Source organism: Leuciscus leuciscus, assembly GCF_965113295.1.
Source record: "Leuciscus leuciscus genome assembly, chromosome: 14".
NCBI classification, from domain to species: Eukaryota; Metazoa; Chordata; class Actinopteri; order Cypriniformes; family Leuciscidae; genus Leuciscus; species Leuciscus leuciscus.
Window position 1 is genome coordinate 22,453,337 of NC_138738.1, and position 20,739 is coordinate 22,474,075.

Sequence of the window (20,739 nt, forward strand, 5' to 3'; positions counted from 1 at the left end):
ACGTCACACCCGTGATTCTTCCGTTGAGAGCTTGAATAATAGACACTCCAGCCCAGTTGGTGGCGATAATGCACCTTTGCCAATTGCAAGCTAACCACGGGCATTTCATTGAATACACAGAAGAAGCAGAAGAAGAAGCGGCGGAGTAATATCGTAAAGGTGCTGCGGTCTCACAGCACGTCCTATTAAGTCAATGGAGTTGGACAAAAACTACGATAAAACCTGTTGGAATGCATCTTTTTCAGCGATTTTTGATGGAACATATCAGTGAACACCCCCTGACCACTCGGTGAGTTTCACGTCTTTGTAAACGAAAGTTTAATGTGTTTTTAGGACGGAATCTTCCAGTGCATATAGACAACCATTGTGGGGGTGGTGGGGGGAAGCGAAATAAACCTAAAATTCTCGGGACAGCAGCATGTGTCCAAATTTTAATCTTAACCGTTCTGTTTCATCAGATACGATCTGTAAACAGAGCTTTAAGTGTAAAATACCGAACTTGTCCTTTAATAAACAAATTACAGCTGGTCAAAAATGCAGCAGCTCGAGTTCTTACCAGAACCAGGAAGTATGACCATATTAGCCCCGTTCTGTCAACACTGCACTGGCTCCATATTAAACATTGTATACATTTTAAATATTGCTGTTTACTTACAAAGCACTAAATGGTTTAGCTCTGCAGTACTGGAGCAAGCTCTTAACGCATCTCAAAATTCCGGCCAGTTGATAATACCTAGAATATAAAAATCAACTGCTGGCGGTTGATCCTTTTCCTATTTAGCACCAAAACTCTGGAACAGTCTTCCTAACATTGTCCGGGAAGCAGACACACTCTGTCAGTTCAAAGCTAGACTAAAAACACATATCTTTGACTTAGCATACACATAACACATTATAGACTTTTATAATTCAATGTTAGGCTGCATAGATTAGGTCAGCCGGAACCGGGAACACTTCCCATAAATCCTGATGTACTCGTTACATCATAAGAAGAATGGCATCTACGCTAATATTAGTCTCTCTGTTTATCCGGAGGTTTACTGCAGTCCGCCGGATCCAGGCTGTATCCAGATCTGATGAAGGACCTGCGCCTGGATGCGACGACAGCGCAGTCCTGAAATGTCAACTAGGCTCTCCCCTGTGGAGGCCTCCCTCCCCTCGCTTTACCTCTGTACAGATAAAGCGTTGTCGGGATAATTCCAGTTTGCGTGGCTACGTGGAAGCGATACAAATTCTGTATTATTAATTTTAAGGCCAGACAGGTTGTATGCTGAGGGTTGATTTGTAGGGAAGGACTACACGCCTGTGCACATATATTCAAACGCGCATACCTATAGACCGAACTCGTAATACGCATGTGCACGCCATTGGCGTTCTCACTGGTTCGCGTTTTTGAAGTTTGCGTAGTAAGAACTTAAGAGTTTTCTGTTAAAATGGTGTCGTGTTAGCGGCCCCAAAGTTAATAACTAATGATCGTTGCGACGGAAGTGAATCAATCAAACTAACTTTAGCTGGACAATAACTTTATTCTAGAGCTGCTATAAAGCCAAAACACTTTACTTTAATTTCCTATTATCAATGTAAAGTTGCTTTGGAACAATCTACATTGTTAAAAGCGCTATATAAATGAAGATGACTTGACTTGACATGACTCATTAAGAGAATAGGGGCAACCCTTTTAGACCTTGCGCTGGGCATGCCAACCATTTTTCCTGTCGTTAAACTAGCAAAAGTGGATTCGTACACGCCCTAAGTGCACTTACGCTGTGCGCTTTAGACCATGCGCTTAGATCGTTAAAATAGGGCCCATAGTTGTAGTGTGGACAATGCTATTCTTTTATATTTAAAACGTTTTTTAGAACTATATCTTTATCATTATCGTTAAAGTTATCGTTCCTGGTGTGAACAGGCCTTAATAGTTTTTTCCAAGGTTCATTCTTACATTATTAAATTTGCTTCTCCTCAATCATAAATATGTGTTTACATCCTTGTGTAACTCACATGAGGGTGAGTAAATGATGACTTTTTTTTTCAGTGAACTATGCTTTTAATGTCTGGTGTTAGGAAAAGGAATAAAGTTCTTTAATTTTGTTATTGCAAATAAATCACCCACATTGTACATTTAAAGTGCCATTATTACCACATAGATAGGCTGTTAGTACATAAAAATGTGTGCACTTAAGCTATACTTTAAAGTGCATGTGACCAAATAAAGATGGAACAGCACATTGAGGTGTCACTAAGTAACATTCGTCTACTAGTATTTCACATTCTTACACAGCAATCAGCAGCAGCAGTGTGTAGGTCTGATCACAATGGGTAAGTGTGCATTCACTGGGTCTCATTCATGAAACATTCGTAAATATACGAGTAAATATGTGAGTGATTTGCGCGTAAAGAGACATTCCCGAAAATTCTTCTCCTGATTCACAAATACTTCGTAAACGTCAGATTTGATAGTGAAATGTGTGTGTGGGTTAATGAATTCCAATCAGTCGTAAATGGGACGCGCGCGTGCACGCTCATTCTCAATTACCATAAATCCCGCCCATTAAAACCGACTGACATATATGGGCATCATATTATGACACGAAACGAAGGATTTCAACATGTCTTCTCAAAAGCGAATGAAGAAGAGACATTTCTCAGATGCAGAAATTGAAGTTTTATTATCAGAAGTTCATTCAAAACGCCACATTTTATTTTCAAGTGTACATAGTGGCGTATCAGGTCCTAAAAAAAAGGATTTTTTATATAATAATGCTTTTACCTAAATGCTTTAGGTAAAAATGCTTGGCAGCATTAGCCTACAGATGCAGTTAACGGAGTTTCATCTGTTAATCGAACAGTCCCAGAAGTGAAAAGAAAATGGTTCGACATGAAGCTTGACTGCAACACTTGTGACTTGCTGAAAAAATAAATAAATGAATAAACAGCTTGAAAAAAAGATTTAAAAAAATAAAAGACTTGCGGACTTGTGTTCCGTTTGCAGATGCTATTACTGGCTCTCGTAATAAAAGTAAAAAGAAAAACCGTATGTAATTACTATATATAATATTTTTTCAAAATGCTGTGTAATATGTACCCGATTAAGGTGAATTAAAATGCAGCCTTATTAATGAGCAAAACGTACTCGGTTACTAACGTAACCTCGGTTCTCTCTAGAGAGGAAACGAGTACTGCGTAAATCTTACGCTAGGGGAAAATCTCTTTTCCGCGAGATACTGAAGCCAAAAATTATCCTTAATTTTGAAATAATGTAAAACGCGTTGCGGCAGCATGCAGACACAGGCGAGACGGCTTGTGCGCCTATTGGCTGCCCTGCGGCAACTGCAGCAGCCTATCGATAAGGCCCACTCGTGACGTCAGCTCCAATGGGGGCGCTTCGCGCCCAATACGTCACGTCCCGCCAGAATGGGCGTGGTCTAGGGCTATAAACATAGCTTCGAGAGGCTAGCTCACTGGTTTTTCATCGCCGAAGCGAACCAGAGCGTGTGCAGGCACGGCAAGATACGCAGTACTCGTTTCCTCTCTAGAGAGAACCGAGGTTACGTTAGTAACCGAGTACGTTCTCTTACGAGAGGTACTCTCGTACTGCGTAAATCTTACGCTAGGGGAAACAGTGTAAAACGCCGTGCATGCTAAGATCCAGCACCAAAGTCCCAAGGGCAAGTGCCCGGGCTCATATAGTACATGATCATAAGGGACTCACAGAGAGCCCAGGAAAGAGTGGCTAGAATAGCATCATTCCTGTAATAATATAACATCTTATAAGGAGCAGTTATACTGATGATGTGTCGTACAGTCAGGGCGACCCCCGGCCTGGACTGACGAATATAGTGGGTCTTACACACTGCCCATAGAGCTGCGCGATCCAACAGCGAGCATTTGCTCAAGCAGTTTCAGTATTCTGGCCCGAACACATCAGGGCAGACAGTACCGATTTTAGACCGAAAGCAGCTTAGCCTGCAAGGCGGGAACCTCTAGGTTATAAAACCTTATAAATGTAGACGGGGAGGCCCAGCCTGCCGCCATACAGATATCTTGCAAGGCAATCCCACTAGACCAAGCCCACGACGAGGCAACGCCTCTCGTGGAGTGTGCTCTGACTCCAAATGGGCACTGAAAGCCCTTAGAGGTATAAGCCAGCGCTATAGCATCAACTATCCAACTGGATAGGCTCTGTTTCGACACGGCAAGTCCCTTAGAACGTCCGTAGAGTGAAAACAAAGAGCTGCTCTGTCTGTCTGAAAACAGACGTGCGAGACACATAAGCTCTTAATGCCCTGACTGGGCAAAGGAAGCTTGCGTCTCCTTCCTCGTCAGAGACCGGTAAGGCTGACAGGGAATGACCTGCGCCCTAAACGGTGTGTTGAGGGATTTTGGAACATAACCGTGCTTAGGTTTGAGTATAACTCTTGAGTCATTAGGCCCAAACTCCATACACGTCGCGCTTACTGAGAGCGCGTGTAAGTCCCCTGTGCGCTTCACTGAAGCGAGAGCCAGAAGAAACACTGTCTTGAAAGACAGGTGTTTAAGATCAATCGTCTGTAAAGGCTCGAATGGGTCACCTTTCATGGCTTCCAGCACTGTAGAAAGGTTCCATACAGGGACTGAGGGAGGTCTGGGAGGATTCAGTCTCTTAGCTCCTCTAAGGAAGACGATGACTAAATCGTTCCTTCCTACTGACTGACCCAGCGTTGTTTTTGAGAACGCTGCTATGGCCGCCACATACACTTTGAGCGTGGAAGGGGTCCTGCCCTTGTCCAACAGCTCTTGTAGGAAGGAGAGAACCTCCGTCACCCCACAGTCTAGGGGCGACACGCCACGAGCTGTGCACCAGCTGGAGAACACTGACCATTTCGAGGAATAGAGACGTCGCATAGACGGAGCTCTAGCCTGCGTGATCGTGTTTAACACTCCGCTTGGGGAGGTCAGCGGGTACCCGTTGATGGCCCAAACATGAAGGGACCACAGCTCTGGGCGCGGATGCCAAAACGAGCCCTTGGCCTGAGAGAGGAGGTCCCTCCTCACTGGCACTGGCCATGGGGCAGTGCTTGCTAGCTGCATCAGAACTGGGAACCAGGGTTGGTTTTTCCAGAACGGCGCTACGAGTAGCACTGAGCATCCTTCTCTGATCCGTTCTATCACCTGAGGCAGGAGAGAGACGGGAGGAAAGGCATAGAGCGGGCGGCGGGGCCATACGTGAGCCAGCGCGTCCCTGCTCTTGGAGAAAAATTCCAGACAGTGAGCGTTTTCTTGAGACGCGAACAGGTCTACTTCCGCTCTGCCGAATTTCTTCCACAGCAGCTGGACTGTCTGTGGGTGTAGAGGCCATTCGCCTGTCGGAACATTGTTTCTGGACAGTCTGTCCGGTCCTACGTTCAGGAGCCCTGGCACATGCGCTGCTCTCGGCGAGAGCAGGTTGCGCTGAGCCCACACCAGGAGGCGTTCTGTCAGCCTGTGCAGGTTTCGGGACCTGAGGCCGCCCTGGCGATTTATGTAGGACACCACTGACATGTTGTCCGAGCGGACCAGGACGTGGTGTCCTCGTATTTAGGGACAAAAACGCGTCAGTGCGTTGTCTACTGCCAACATTTCGAGGCAGTTTATGTGTAGAAGCTTCTCCCGTTCTGACCATTGGCCGAAGAACGGTCTGCCCTTGAGCAGTGCTCCCCATCCCAAGGTGGAGGCGTCCGTAGACACTACCTTCACACTCGAGGAAGTCCCCAGGCTAACACCTGATTGGTACAAGTCGTTTGCTTTCCAAGGTTTCAGAGCTGCGATGCATTTCTGATTGACCTTGAGACGAAGCAGACCGGAAGCCCACGCTTGGCGCGGTACTCGCGCTTTCAGCCAGAACTGTAGCGGGCGCATGCGAAGCAAGCCCAGCTGAAGTACTGATGATGCTGAGGCCATGAGACCTAGCATCCTCTGAAATTTCTTGAGCGGGACAGATGCGCCGCAGCGGAAAGAGCTCGCTGCGCGCTGAATGTCTAGTACGCGCTCTGGTGACAGTCGCGCTATCATAGACAGCGAGTCCAGTTCTGTGCCCAGAAAAGATATTATCTGTCTGGGAGACAGAGAACTCTTCGCCCAATTGACCCAGATTCTCGAGGTGATCGAGCAAAATGGTCCTGTGCTCTATGAGCACCGAGTGAGATTGAGCTAGAATCAGCCAATCGTCCAAGTAGTTCAATACTCGCATGCCCTGTAGTCTGAGGGGTGCGAGCGGCTAGAGACAAGCCGAACGGTAGGACTGAGCACTGATATGCCTGGCCCTTGAAGGCGAATCTCAAACGTCGCCTGTGACGTGACGCTATTTGTATTTGAAAATATGCGTCTTTCAGATCTATTGACACAAACCAATCTCCTCGGCGAATGTGCGTGAGGGTTTTTCTGGTCGTGAGCATTCTGAACTGTTGCTTCGCAAGCACTCTGTTCAGTTGCCTTAGATCTAGTATGGGTCTGAGACCCCCGTCTTTTTTCAGTACCAGGAAGTATCTGCTGTATAGCCCTCCTTCACTCTGAGCTTGAGATAAAGGCTCTATGGCCCCTTTGCTCAACAGTTTCAAAATTTCGGCTCGAAGTAGGTGGTGCTACTTCTGTTTTTACCGTAGCTTCAACGCGCGTCACATAGCGGCGAGGGCGTCGGCGAAACTGTAGCGAATAGCCTCTTTCTATAATGTCTAGCACCCACTTCAAAACCCCCGGGTAGCCTTGCCCATGCATCTGCACGAATGGCTAGGGGCTGAATGCGGAGCGCGCTCTGGTCGCTCAGCGACAGAGGGGCTTCGGTGTGCTGTAACATAAGCGTCGCGCTTCGAGGCAGGGGGCGCGCTGATAACAGCGGGCAGATTGCCCGCGCTCGACTCCTTTGCGGTGGTCAACCGAGAGGGGAGGGCTGGGCGAGTCCCGTAGGACCTGTCATGTCTATGTGTGAATGTGGGCGCGGGATAGCGGGCACATTTACAACACTGAGAGCATTGTCCGCCTGAGCAGAGCGAATGCACGTTGGTTTTGTTTTTACAGAAACCTTGAGATATGCGGAACGTAGTGTTTGTGGGCACTGGGCAGTGGGCACATTTACCACGTTTAATGCGCAATCGACCTGGGTCGATTTCATGTGCGCGAGCCCTGTGTGACGGGCTGTGTTTGTGTGTAGGAATTTCGTCTACATTCGTAACACCATCGGCCGTGGCCGGGACACCAGAAAATACACTCTTATGGGATTTATCTGGGTAGCCGTAAAAGCGGCGTTTGTGTGCAGGCAAGCGGGCTGTTTCGCCGACTTGTTTACTGCAGAATACACTGGAACAGTCGCATTTACTGGAACTGAACGAGCGAGAAGTTGCCATAGAAACAGAGAGCGTCAACATGCTGGCGTTTGTTTGCAGGCGTGCGTGTATTACAGCAGGCTTGTTCACTGCAATATTGACATTTCCAGTCGTTTGAACTTCAGAGGCGGAAACCATAGAAACAGAGTTTGGGTGCAGGCGAACGGGTTGTACCACGCGCTCGTTGGCTGCAAAATACACATCTGCAGTCGCCTTTTCAGGGAACTGCCAGAGCGAGAATTGACGGCAAAAAGTGTGTTTTGCCGGTAGACCCGGGATTCGATCGCGGGTCTCTCGCGCGAAAATCTGATGATCTACCACTGGACCACAGAGGAAGACACATAGACATTCAGTAGCGCGAGTATTATCAAAGAGCGTCAACATGCTGGCGTTTGTTTGCAGGCGTGCGTGCAAAACAACAGGCTCGCTCACTGCAATATTGACATTTCCAGTCACCTGAACTTAAGAGGGGAATGAGAAATGTGTCAGGAGTGGAGGTCGGCCCGGCCGCAGCGGGGCTAAAAACACCCTTTTCTCCTTTCGCCAGTGACGCACGGGAACCATAGAAACGGTGTTTGGGTGCAGGCGAGCGGGTTGTACAGCGCGCTCGTTGGCTGCAAAATGCACATCTGCAGTCGCCTTTCAGGGAACTGACAGAGCGAAGCATTGGCGGCATAATATATCTGCCGTTAGACCGGGATTCGAACCCCGGTCTCTCGTGCGAAAAACCTAAGATTCCGCCACTGAGCCACAGGGGGGAACACAAAGGTGTATAGATGCATGAGCATATAAGAGAGCGTCAACATGTTTTCTTCGGCGTTTGCTTGCAAGCGTGCGTGTTACAACAGGCTCGTTTGCTGCAATATTGATATTTCCAGTCGCCTAATCAGGGAACTGAGTTGTCTTTTCGCCGGTGAGTGACGCGTGAATGGGGCGCAAGGGCAGGGTAGCTTTCTTGTAACGTAAAGAAAAACTAACCCCGATCGTCCGCTTCCAGCCTCCCTTGTGAACGGCGCAGTTTGCGCGGCTCGAACAGAGGGAGAGAGAAAGCTAGCCCCGTGACCGTCCGCTCCTGACATCCCCTGTGAACGGCGCGGTTTGCGCGGCTCGAACAGAGGGAGAGCAGGTATCATCCCCCAAGCAGGCAAGGCAAGCGGGCGAACCGGCGAGCTTTGCGGGTTGGGGGGGGGCGGAGGAGCAGTCTCGGAGAAGGATGCCAGGTGAGTCCTCAGAGTCACCATAGGCAGTAACTGGCTCGCAGTGAGGGCGGTCGCCGTCAGCGAGCGCGAGCGCGAGAGCTGCGTGATCCTCAGGAAAGGGGCGTCTTGAAAAAGACGCCTGGCTCTTTTAGTGCAATGAGAGTGTGTGTCGCGGCGGCGAGCACACACACATACACAAAACACAGTAGCAGAGAAAGGATATAACGCCGGATAGCGCAGCAGGAAGGCGACTGAAGGCGGCGCGGCCAGCGGCTTCAGAGTGTCGACTCGTCCCGCTGAAGGGCTTCTTCAGACGGCGCGGCTTCTCTCCGGATCCAGCGAACAGCGATCCAGCGAACAAATAGGCGCACAAGCCGTCTCGCCTGTGTCTGCATGCTGCCGCAACGCGTTTTACATTATTTCAAAATTAAGGATAATTTTTGGCTTCAGTATCTCGCGGAAAAGAGATTTTCCCCTAGCGTAAGATTTACGCAGTACGAGAGTACCTCTCGTAAGAGAACGTTCGGATGTTAAACGCACTATTTACGCGTGGCTGGGAGCAGGTGTAGGTTTCTTTCGTACCAACTAACATTTGGAAAATACGAACATTTTAATGAATCCGAAAATTTACGCCAGAACCACTTTACACACGATTTACACAAAAATTCGTTCTGCTCGTGTTTCATGAATGAGACCCATTGTGTGTGAATTTGAATGTACATCTTGTAATTACATTTTTATAGGACACTGCCACTCTCTGCCTAGAGAAACTTGATATAGTAATCAGAGGTTGCGTGTTTGTGTTACGATCTGGCTGTGTAGATACATCGCACGATGAAGGAGAATAAACACAACAATCTTTATTAAATCCACTGATAGAAACACAGGAGTTCATTGGAGAATAATATAAACACAACCACTTAAACATAGACGATGACCGACAACAAACTGAACCAAACAGGAGGTTTTTATACACAAGGAACATGAAGGAACTAAATGGGATCAGCTGGACGAGAATTAACTGATTAGTAACCATAGAGACTAAAAGAAACGACAGGAATTAACCAAACAGAACATAATCGTGACAGTTTGCTTTCATCTCCGCATACAGCCATTACATTTTAACACATAGGCCTATTCACTTGTTGCTCTTTTCTTCAGTAGTATCTGTTACGGTTAAATTCAGTTTTCTGTGTTTGTGTTTGTTGCCTTGGTTTGTTGCCATATCCAAATAACATGGTCAGAACCGATGCCTGATTTTCCTCAGAAGCAGAACTTACTTGTTTGTTTTCATTACAGTGCTCGAAGTGGGCCGGTATGCACTGGTACACTGCACATGCGTACCAGCACTTCTCACATGTTGCTGGTAGTCTGACTGCCCTCACCGCACCAGCACCCCCTCCACAGAACGCAATTTAAACCGAAAATATAAATATTTGTAAATATTTGAAAATAAATCCTTTATCTGGATTTCGATAAATCTGCTGATATGTTATGAGACTCTGCAGTCTGGTCTCTGCAGGTCTCAAGTCAAGAGGCTTGTGTTATGAATAAAAATTTCCACAGTGATGCAGTAAATTGAGTTTAATTTAAAACACCCACATTAAAGGAATAGTTTAATAATTGCAGTCCCACTTTATATTAAGTGTCTTTAACTATTATGTACTATTTAAATTAATAATATGATACAGTGCATTTATTTTGTGTAACTGCCCCCGGTGGGTATAAACAAGATGTGGAGAGTCTCGACTGATGTCCTTACGGTTTCTTTATTTGCATTTTCCAGTATCCGTAATGCACCGTGAAAACTATAAAAATATACAAATAGATACAAACATAAGTACCTTTATACACATTTCCTTAGCTAAATCAAACATACTCAAGCAATAAACCTAATTAAATACACCACTAAACAACCATCATTTTCCACCAAAATTCATATACACTACACCATAACCTTTAAATTACACACAGATTAACATATCAAAGCGAAATGGCTCTTTGTCAATACATAGCTTAAATAACTTAAAACAATAAACACGAACACCTCACTCCCGCAACATCCACATATAAACAACTACACGTACCTCGTTCCGCTTCCCAAGGGCGTTAAACCAAACCCGGCAATTTCCTTTGTTCCTTATCGTTCCTAAGTTTGGCGTCTTTACTGTGTACTCCCTTCTGTTCGCTCTTACTTTGTTTATGAGTTTGCCACAGCTGTAACTCGTAAGCACGGGTTTATTTAGGGTTAGTTTAACCTAGTGGGAGAAACTATACTGCCCACTAGTGGAAGTCACTGGTGCCCGCGCAGAGTGAAGTGTTCATATCTACGCCACAATCCCAATAAAAACGTCCTTTATAAATACACAAAATATGCATTCACACTCATTAATCAAGACCTTTTAAATAACTCCAAACGGACAGTTACACTCCCACCAAATTCTGCTTAATATACCACTACTCTACATAAACCAAGCAGAATTTCTTACATCACATTTGCCCATCTTTTAAACTAAAACACTTAAATGTGTATAATGTATATGTGCTGTAGTGTGTGTGGTGTATATGGTGTGATCGTCTTATTTGCTCTCAAGGAGGAGAACCAGTTTCTGTACTGGACGCTCAATGATTGAAGGTTTACGAAAGCAGTTCCTTTTCTTTACGGTGGTCCGTTCTCCTATCTGAATTTTGACTCTGCGCACTAATCCTTCGCCGTCCTGGATGGCTTCGACTACTCGTGCTAGCAACCACTGATTTCTCGGAAGATTATCGTCTTTGACAATAACTATATCATCCACCTTAAGATTACGTTTAGGCACATGCCACTTCTGTCGAATAGAGAGGTTAAGAAGATACTCCCTTTTCCATCGACTCCAGAACTGCTCGACCAGATACTGAACTCGACGCCACCTCTTGGAAGCATACAGATCCTCCTTCACAAACGTCCCGGGAGGCGGTAAAGCAACCTTGGACTTCATCATGATAAGGTGATTAGGCGTGAGGGGCTCCAATGCTTGAGGGTCATTGATTCCATCTACAGAAAGTGGACGGCTGTTTACAATAGCCATTGCTTCGTAGAACAACGTTCTAAGTGATGCATCGTCAAGTCTACCTAGACTCTGGACGAGAGTGGCATTCATCACACCCCTAACGGTTCGGATCTGACGCTCCCAGACACCTCCTGTATGACTTGCAGAAGGCGCATTGAAAACAAACTCACAATGCTGGTCAATTAGGAATGCTTCCAACAACTTGGCATTACATTGTTTAAGAGCGTCCCTTAGCTCATTCCTAGCTCCCACAAAGTTAGTACCTTGATCACAGTAGAGTTGCCGGACAGCTCCCCTGATGCTAATGAAGCACCTTAGAGCATTTATAAATGCATCGGTCGATAGATCTTCCAGCATTTCAATATGAATAGCTCGAGAAGAAAGGCACGTAAAAATCAAACCATATCTTTTGTACTCTTTACGACTCTTTCTGACGAGATAAGGGCCAAAGCAGTCCATACCACTGTACGTGAACGGAGCTGAAACTTCAACACGTTCAGCAGGGAGCCCAGCCATTTGTTGTATTTCCGAAGGGCGTCGTAATTTCCTGCACTGCACACACCCATTTATCAGCTTTGCCACTAGTTTGCTTCCACTGATGACCCAAAAACCGTTTACTCGTAGTTCCATTTGAGTCTGGCTTCGGCCTTGATGCAGAATCTTGGCGTGGCAATAAGCCAGAATCAGTGAGGTGATGTGACCATCCTTTGGAAGGATTACCGGGTGCTTTAATTCATGGCTAAGAGAAGACTGCTTTAGTCTGCCACCGACACAGAGCACTCCTTCATGGAGTATAGGGTCCAAACGGCAAAGAAGGTTTGAATTTGGGAGCTGTTTTCCCTTTTGAAGGGTATCCAACTCCTGCGCAAAGGCCTGTTGTTGAACAAGCTTGATTATCACATGAGCCGCTCTCTTTTGTTCCTCAACACCTGTATGATCGTAAGGAAATCTTTGTTTTGAACCCAGCCTCCTAATTCTTGCAACCACCTTGAGAAGTTTCGACCAAGAGGAGAACCTGCTCAGACGGCTGAGAATATCCATACAGTTGCTAACTCTTGTTGCAAAGACCGAAATCACTTTAACTTCAGGATCACCAACGAGCAATTCCGGAAGGGAACAGGCCCTTAGGCGAACTTCTTGCTCCCACAAAAACTTGGGTCCAGTAAGCCAGTTTGAGGAAGAGATGTGTGTTACAGGGAGGCCTCTGGAGGCATGGTCCGCTGGATTTTCTGCTGTATCGACGTAATGCCACTGACCAGGGTCTGTGGTTTCTCTTATCCGTTGAACCCGGTTTGCCACAAACACGTGGAACCTCCTCGCCTCGTTGTTGATGTAACCTAAAACCACTCGGGAGTCTGTCCAGAATAACTCTTCGTCAATCCCCATGTCAAGTTCGCACTTCAACATCCCACTTAGTCTAGTAGCCACTACAGCAGCTGAGAGTTCAAGCCTGGGAATACTTGTCACTTTAGTCGGGGCGACTCTTGCCTTTGCTATTACCAAACTGCAGTGAACCACATTTTTGTCGTCCTTGTATCTAAGGTATGAACATGCGCCATACCCTTTACTGCTGGCATCTGAAAAGTGATGCAACTCCACTCTGATCACGTTGCCGAATCCCCTTGGTTGGTAGCACCTTGCGATAGTGATATTTTTTAGCCTCTGTAGCTCCCGTTTCCACTCCTCCCACCGTGCGTTTAGATCTTCTGGCAAAGGGTCATCCCATTTGACGCTCCTGCGGCACATCTCCTGCAATATACATTTCCCCATCAAGGTGAATGGCGTGAGGAATCCAAGTGGATCATACAGGGAGGCCACCACGGACAAAATGCCTCTACGGCTTGCCGGCTGCTCTTTCCACGTAGTATTAAAACTAAAGATGTCATCATCTATAGACCACTGAAGACCGAGCACACGTCCCAGCTGACTCACTTCCTTTTTTAGTTTCATAGGTTCAATGATTGCTACTCTTTCTGAAGGATCCACACAAACCAGGACTTCCCTTTGATTGGAGTTAAATTTATGAAGCCTTAATCCTCCTTCTTTACACAACCTCTGAGCCTCCATAATCAGTTTCTTTGCCCCTTCCACAGACTTGACACTAGTTAGTCCGTCATCGACGTAGAAGTTTTTCTCCAGGAAGACTGATGCCGCCGGATAGTTAGGGGCGTATTGTCATGCTAAATACTTCAGTCCAAAGTTGGCACACCCAGGAGAGGAGGCAGCTCCAAAGAGATGGACACTCATCCTATATTCCTTTGGTTCCTTTTCCAACTCTCCGTGCTCCCACCATAAGAATCTCAAATAGTTTCGGCATTCTGGAGTAACACTAAACTGATGGAACATTCTTTCAACGTCACATGTTATGGCCACCGCTTCCTTCCTAAAACGACACAGAACTCCTAGTAGGGAGTTAATCAAGTCAGGTCCCGTCAGTAAAGTATCATTTAAAGAAACACCTCTGAACTTAGCCGAACAGTCGAAAACGACTCTTAGTTTGTCTGGATTCTTTGGGTGATAAATGCCATGGTGGGGAAGGTACCAAATACTCTCACCATTTATTGGTGTAGTTACCAACTCAGCATCCCCTCTACTCACTATCTCTTCCATGAAGGTTCTGTAGTGGTCATGATAGCGTTTGTCTGCTTTCAACTTTCTTTTCAAGTTCTCCAGCCGAACCACAGCGAGCTTCCTATTATTTGGTAGCACAGGTGGGCTGCTGCTCTGAAAAGGAAGGGGCATCTCAAGGTGTCCATCATCTTTCTGTCTGATGTTACTGCTAAGGAACTGAATAAACTGGACATCATTTTGAGACACATATTTGTCCTCATAGATGCGTTCGTTGAAATCCGCTTCCAGGACTTTCAAGACATCTGTGACTGTTGGAGCAGGTATCTCTTTCACTGTGACTCGGTGCACAAAACTTTGGCTTCCTTGTCGATCTAAATGAGGGTTTGACGAACCTATTATGCTCCAACCAAGCTCAGTACGTTGAGCGAAGGGTTCATTCTCTTTGCCTATGACTACTTCAAGCGGAGCTAATGCTGAAGGACAATTATATCCTATTAGTAATCCCACATCACAGTCTTGGAGAGGCGGCAGTCTATCTGTTAGGTGTTTAAGATGGGGCCATCTTTGTGCAGTTTCTCGAGTCGGGATGTATGATTTATCCACCGGAATAAAACTACGAGTATAAGCTTGGTTTATCTGGAGTAGGTTCTCATAATGAAGCCCTCGAACTTGAAGGTCTCTGATGCCTTTGCTCGTAAAAACCGTGTCAACAGCAGTCATCGTACTCAACTTTAGCGTCACTGGTCGTGGTGTCACACTCAGATGCTCAAGCAGATCTTCAAGGATGAATGTAGTATCACTTTGTGTGTCGAGTAGGGCATAAGTAAGAACCTCCTTTTGTGGCTCTTGCTTTGTGGATACCAGGACTGGAACTATGCTGGCAGTAGCTGAGGCAAATCGAGTAGATGCATACGACATGGCTCTGTGGACTTCTTCCGTCGTGTGGTTACTCGCAGTAATTGAATCATTTGTAAAGATTTTCGTTGGTCCTTGTCTCCACTCCTCATGCAAGCATGTTGGATGACGACGACTGCAGGTGCCACAAGTGTGACGCCTTTTACAATCCTTGCTTGCGTGTCCCTTCTTTAAACATCCAAAACAGAGATGGGTTTCCTTGATGAACTGTTTCTTTTCATCCATGGCCTTTACAGCAAAGATGAAGCAGGTAGCAATACCATGCGTTTCTTCCTTGCAGACTGGGCATGGTGGCCTCCTGTAATCTGATACTTCTTGTCTACCTTGTGGGAAGCTATTCGTTTGAGCACTGGTAATAAAGGCTTTAGCTCGTTTTGGTGTTCTATCTTCTGTCTTGTAGTTCAAAAGAAAGGGTGAGACAATGGGGTTGCAGGCTATCCGGGCCTCCTTGTTTAGGAATGTACTAAAACATTTAAAAGCCGGATAATTTCCAGATCTATCTAATTCTTCAACCACCATTCGACTCCACTTCCTCATGATCCACTCTGGCAATTTCTTCAGAAGTTTATGATTTTCTTCGCAATCATTCAAGATGGCTAGTCCCTTTACATGTGGAATTGCTTCTGCACACCCTTGCAGAAAGTCTGCAAACTCTCTTGAAGCCAGAGGGTCGGTTGAACTGATTTTAGGCCAGCTAGTGAGCTTATCCCTAAACGCCTTTTGTATTATGAATGAGTTGCCATACCTCTCTTGCAGGACCTTCCAGGCGCCTGTATACGCATCTTCTGAGTTTCTATAAAAGAAACCTTCCACTGCTTTACGTGCATCCCCAGTGAGATAAGTTTTCAAATAGAACATTTTTTCATTTGCTGAGAGGGGCTTTTGGTCAATGAGAGTTGTGAAGGACATTTTCCAGTCAACATATTTCATGGGATCTCCGTCAAATGTTGTTGGCTCAGGCACAGGCAGACGATTTATGCTCAATGAGCTTGTTATTGCTTGGACTAAGCAGGCTGTGTCCTCATTTATAGTCGTTCCTGTAAATGTTTGTTGGGGTAGAAGCGAGGCAGTGTTCGTATCAAGGTGAGCAACAGGTTCAGGTTCCACATAAACAGTGTCTGTTACTAGATTTCTCTCCCCTTCATAGTCGCTTCCAGGGCTGTCGTACGCTCTCACTCGAGCAGCTGCTATCTGGACCTCCTTTTCAGCCTTTAACTGTGTCAGCTTCGTTCGTTCTTCTTCCAGTTTTAGCCGACGCTCTTCCTTTTTGCGCTCCAAATCAGCTACTATTTTCTTTTCTTCAAGTTTCCATTCATTTTCGAGTTTGCTGATATGTGACTGATGAGCATGTATGTCCTTCATTGCCTTTGCTTGCTCTCTTTTTGCTGCCAGCTCAGCTTCTGCGTCTTGTCGTTTGCTGGAACTGCTGGAGCTTGCACTGGAACAGTCAGTATGCTGAGAAGCCACAGTATTAGTTTTTGTATTGCCGAACACAGATCCATATTCTTCTTTATTTAAGACAATCCTCACTCTTTCTTTCTCTACTCGTTCATTATAGTCTTCATCCATAGCGTCTCTTCTTTTATTCACTAGAGCAAGCGTTTCATCAGTGAGAATGGCACAAGTATCCATTTTTCCCACGATCTCTGGAGGATTGGTTTGGTTACGCAGGATGTGCTCGTATTGGTGTAGAAGCCCCTCACGTTTAGTTTGAATATGTTGTTCAATGTTGTCGAGATCATCCATAGAGCAAAAACATTTCATTGTTGCCCTGCTTTCCTTTGCCGTCTGTTTCCATGCGTCATAAGCCTTATAAAAGGCCCTTTTATGTTTAATGGCATTTTGTTCATTTACCTCTTGCATTTTCTCTGTCACGGTTCTCTGACGAGAGCTTGATCTGCCAGATGGTAGGTCTGAGGGTTTACTTGTTTCTGCTGTGTGGAGTGACATTTTAATTTACATGTTTTGATTGACCGTTATTTGAATGTTATGTAAGACGTTTGGAATTTAATTTCTGCAAGCAGTAGTTATAACCTACCGGTATTTTTAGTGCTACCCCTTTTAACCAAACGTCAACAGCCTAAATTTAGACACTCAAATTATTTGTGCAAATGCAAATATTGAAATGTGAACAATTTCGTACTTTAAGTTAGATAATTTCCACACTTTCAAACCTCTATTTAAAGACAACTTTAAAATTGCTGTTTATAAACCCTTGAACACATCTTCACAATAATCACCAACCATAAAACCTTTATCTAAGGATAATCAAAACACTCTTTCACGATCGCGTCTTTCAACATTCAAGCACAATTTATGTTACTGCAATTAACCACTTTCATGAGCGTATGAAACCCAATCTTATTCATATATATATATATTTTTTATTTTTTTTTGGTGTATATAAAAACGTCTCGTTGCACCCGTTATACACCCTTTTACGTGTGTTATCTTCCCTCTTGCCTGACTGTGGTCCGTTTTAGTTGATTTCTTCGATGCGGATCCCGGCCAAGACTGCGAGTCTCATTTGGATGCAGCAGAGTTTCTCAGTGTCCTACGTCACGTGGAGTTTCTCACTCTCTGGCCTACGGCGAGTTTTCACTGTAACTGCCCCCGGTGGGTATAAACAAGATGTGGAGAGTCTCGACTGATGTCCTTACGGTTTCTTTATTTGCATTTTCCAGTATCCGTAATGCACCGTGAAAACTATAAAAATATACAAATAGATACAAACATAAGTACCTTTATACACATTTCCTTAGCTAAATCAAACATACTCAAGCAATAAACCTAATTAAATACACCACTAAACAACCATCATTTTCCACCAAAATTCATATACACTACACCATAACCTTTAAATTACACACAGATTAACATATCAAAGCGAAATGGCTCTTTGTCAATACATAGCTTAAATAACTTAAAACAATAAACACGAACACCTCACTCCCGCAACATCCACATATAAACAACTACACGTACCTCGTTCCGCTTCCCAAGGGCGTTAAACCAAACCCGGCAATTTCCTTTGTTCCTTATCGTTCCTAAGTTTGGCGTCTTTACTGTGTACTCCCTTCTGTTCGCTCTTACTTTGTTTATGAGTTTGCCACAGCTGTAACTCGTAAGCACGGGTTTATTTAGGGTTAGTTTAACCTAGTGGGAGAAACTATACTGCCCACTAGTGGAAGTCACTGGTGCCCGCGCAGAGTGAAGTGTTCATATCTACGCCACAATCCCAATAAAAACGTCCTTTATAAATACACAAAATATGCATTCACACTCATTAATCAAGACCTTTTAAATAACTCCAAACGGACAGTTACATTTTGCATACAATTTTTTTTAATTATACTTATATTTAAAAAAAAATACCTGCATGTTACTACAGCTGTAATTCATTTCTGTAATTACATCTATAATTACACTGCTGATACACTACATATTACAAGTACACTGCTGACCCTTCCCTTACACCTTAACCCACCATTAAACGTAACCATACCATTAATCCTGTCTCTAACCTTACCTCCCTCCTCAATAGCAGCAAAAGTGTTTTGCAATATAACATAAACACAATAAGTAGGCAACATTGTATCTTGCATTTTTTATGCGAGAACATTTAATTAAAGACACCTACTGTAACAAAATTAAAATTGTATCATCCTTATTTATAATTGTCACCCTTATCAAATAAAAATTATTTTCAGTTCCTTGCCACTGTTGCCTTTGGCTTGCTCAGTTGGGGATATTTTGGGGATATTTAATTTAATTTTATCAATCAATAAATTCCTCTTGAAACAAACTTTGTTGTATTATTTTAATTTAATACTGTGAAGCTGCTTTGATACAATCTGTATTGTGAAAAGCGCTATACAAATAAACTTGACTTGACTGTCCACCCCCTTATTATCTTAGACAGAATGTCTTATGAGCTTATAATAGCTTTGTGACAGATTCAAATTTAAGTCATTTTTCATTGATATTCTTTCAATCTGCCATATTTGCTGTCATTTATTCAATTGTTAACAATGGATTCATTTCAAGTGATTTTGGCTCCAGTTTCTAAGAAAGAGAAAGTATTGGTGAAAATATCCTCAACATGTTTGTGTTATTGTGACTTGTCTGCATTGTCTTCCTGCAGGTTCATTGGCTGTATCAGTGACGGACATGACAGCACCTGTGGTCGGATCATCAGGGGGAGTCTATGCTCTGGTCTCTGCCCACCTCGCCAATGTCGTCATGGTAATTGAGAAATCACTATTTTCCTTTTTGAGGAATTGTGATCAGGCTTTGCTCTAGAAATTGAAAATTGTTCAGCATCAATTTGTGACATTCCCTAGAAATTAAAATAAAAAAAATCAATTTATCACAATGGTGCCATATAGTGGTTTATGTAGATTATAGACTTCAATCTTCATTCAGGTCCTGTTTAAATTCTCTTTTGGAAAAAAAAAGAACAGGGAGCCCATGACTCAGACTTGTGTCAGGATAAATAATGAGTGTGAAGATCGGCCTGATTTCTCTTGTCACAAAAATTACACAATAGCTCAAGCTATTAACCCTATATCTGACGTGTATGTGCGTTATTCATAGGTCTTTTTTTTTCTTTTTTTTTTCTTTATTTCATACACAGCTGTTCCCATTAATATTCTCAGATCATCAAATAGCTGAAAGATTGTTAGGCTCTTGTTACAAGAGTTTTAGCCATCCATATGATATACGCATGTTAAAAAGCATGTTTAGCAGCCAGCAGCCATATCACCCTGTAGCACAAGACTGGTTGCCCACTGATGCTAAGCAGGGTTGAGCCTGGTCAGTTACTGGATGGGAGACCTCCTGGGAAAACTAGGTTGCTGCTGGAAGAGGTGTTAGTGAGGCCAGCAGGGGGTGCTCACCCTGTGGTCAGTGTGGGTTCTAACGCACCAGTAAAGTGATGGGACACTATACTGTCAAAGAGCACAGTCCTTCGGATGAGACGTTAAACCGAGGTCCTGACTCTCTGTGGTCATTAAAAATCCCAGAATGTCCTTTGAAAAAAGAGTAGTGGTTTAACCCTGGCATCCTGGCCAAATTTACCCATTGGCCTCTGTCTATCATGGCCTCCTAATCATCCCCATATATATATATATATATACTGATTGGCTCTATCACTCTGTCTCCTCTCCACCAATAAGCTGGTGTGTGGTGGGCGTTCTGGCGCAATATGGCTGCCGTCGCATCATCCAGGTGGATGCTGCACATTGGTGGTGGTTGAGGAGATTCCCCCTTCCATATGTAAAAGCGCTTTGAGTACCTAGAAAAGCGGTATATAAATGTAACGCATTATTATTATTAAACTCAAGTCTTTTATGTTGCTCCTGCCTCTCTTTCGCTGACCAATCAAAGACCTCTGTGCTGCTCCCTAAAACTCTAAGTGAATGGAGGTATTTTGTACTGCATAATGACCTGGTCACAGCCATTAAATATTAACACTGGGGCAGTACACAGTTCTCCCTGATCAGATCATGAACCCTCCTGTACTTGCTCAGCATTTCAGATAGATTTTTTTGTGTCAGCACTGTTACATGGTCAGGACTCAGATTACACATAGTTTGTTCACACAAAAAACTGATCTCTCATCAGGTCAAATCAAAACTGACTCAGTTATTATTTAGAATATTACAT

General features: G+C 44.4%; 1 protein-coding gene across 8 annotated transcripts in view; it reads left to right on the top strand.

The window, feature by feature from the left end:
• The window catches only part of rhbdl3 (rhomboid, veinlet-like 3), a 134,541-nt gene that overhangs the window by 108,214 nt on the left and 5,588 nt on the right, over positions 1 to 20,739 (top strand). For all 8 annotated transcript variants that reach the window (XM_082136955.1, XM_082136957.1, XM_082136958.1 and 5 more), the window contains one exon: positions 19,217 to 19,317. In XM_082136955.1, the coding sequence (XP_081993081.1) occupies positions 19,217 to 19,317 (101 nt within the window). The remainder of the gene's footprint in view (positions 1 to 19,216; positions 19,318 to 20,739) is intronic.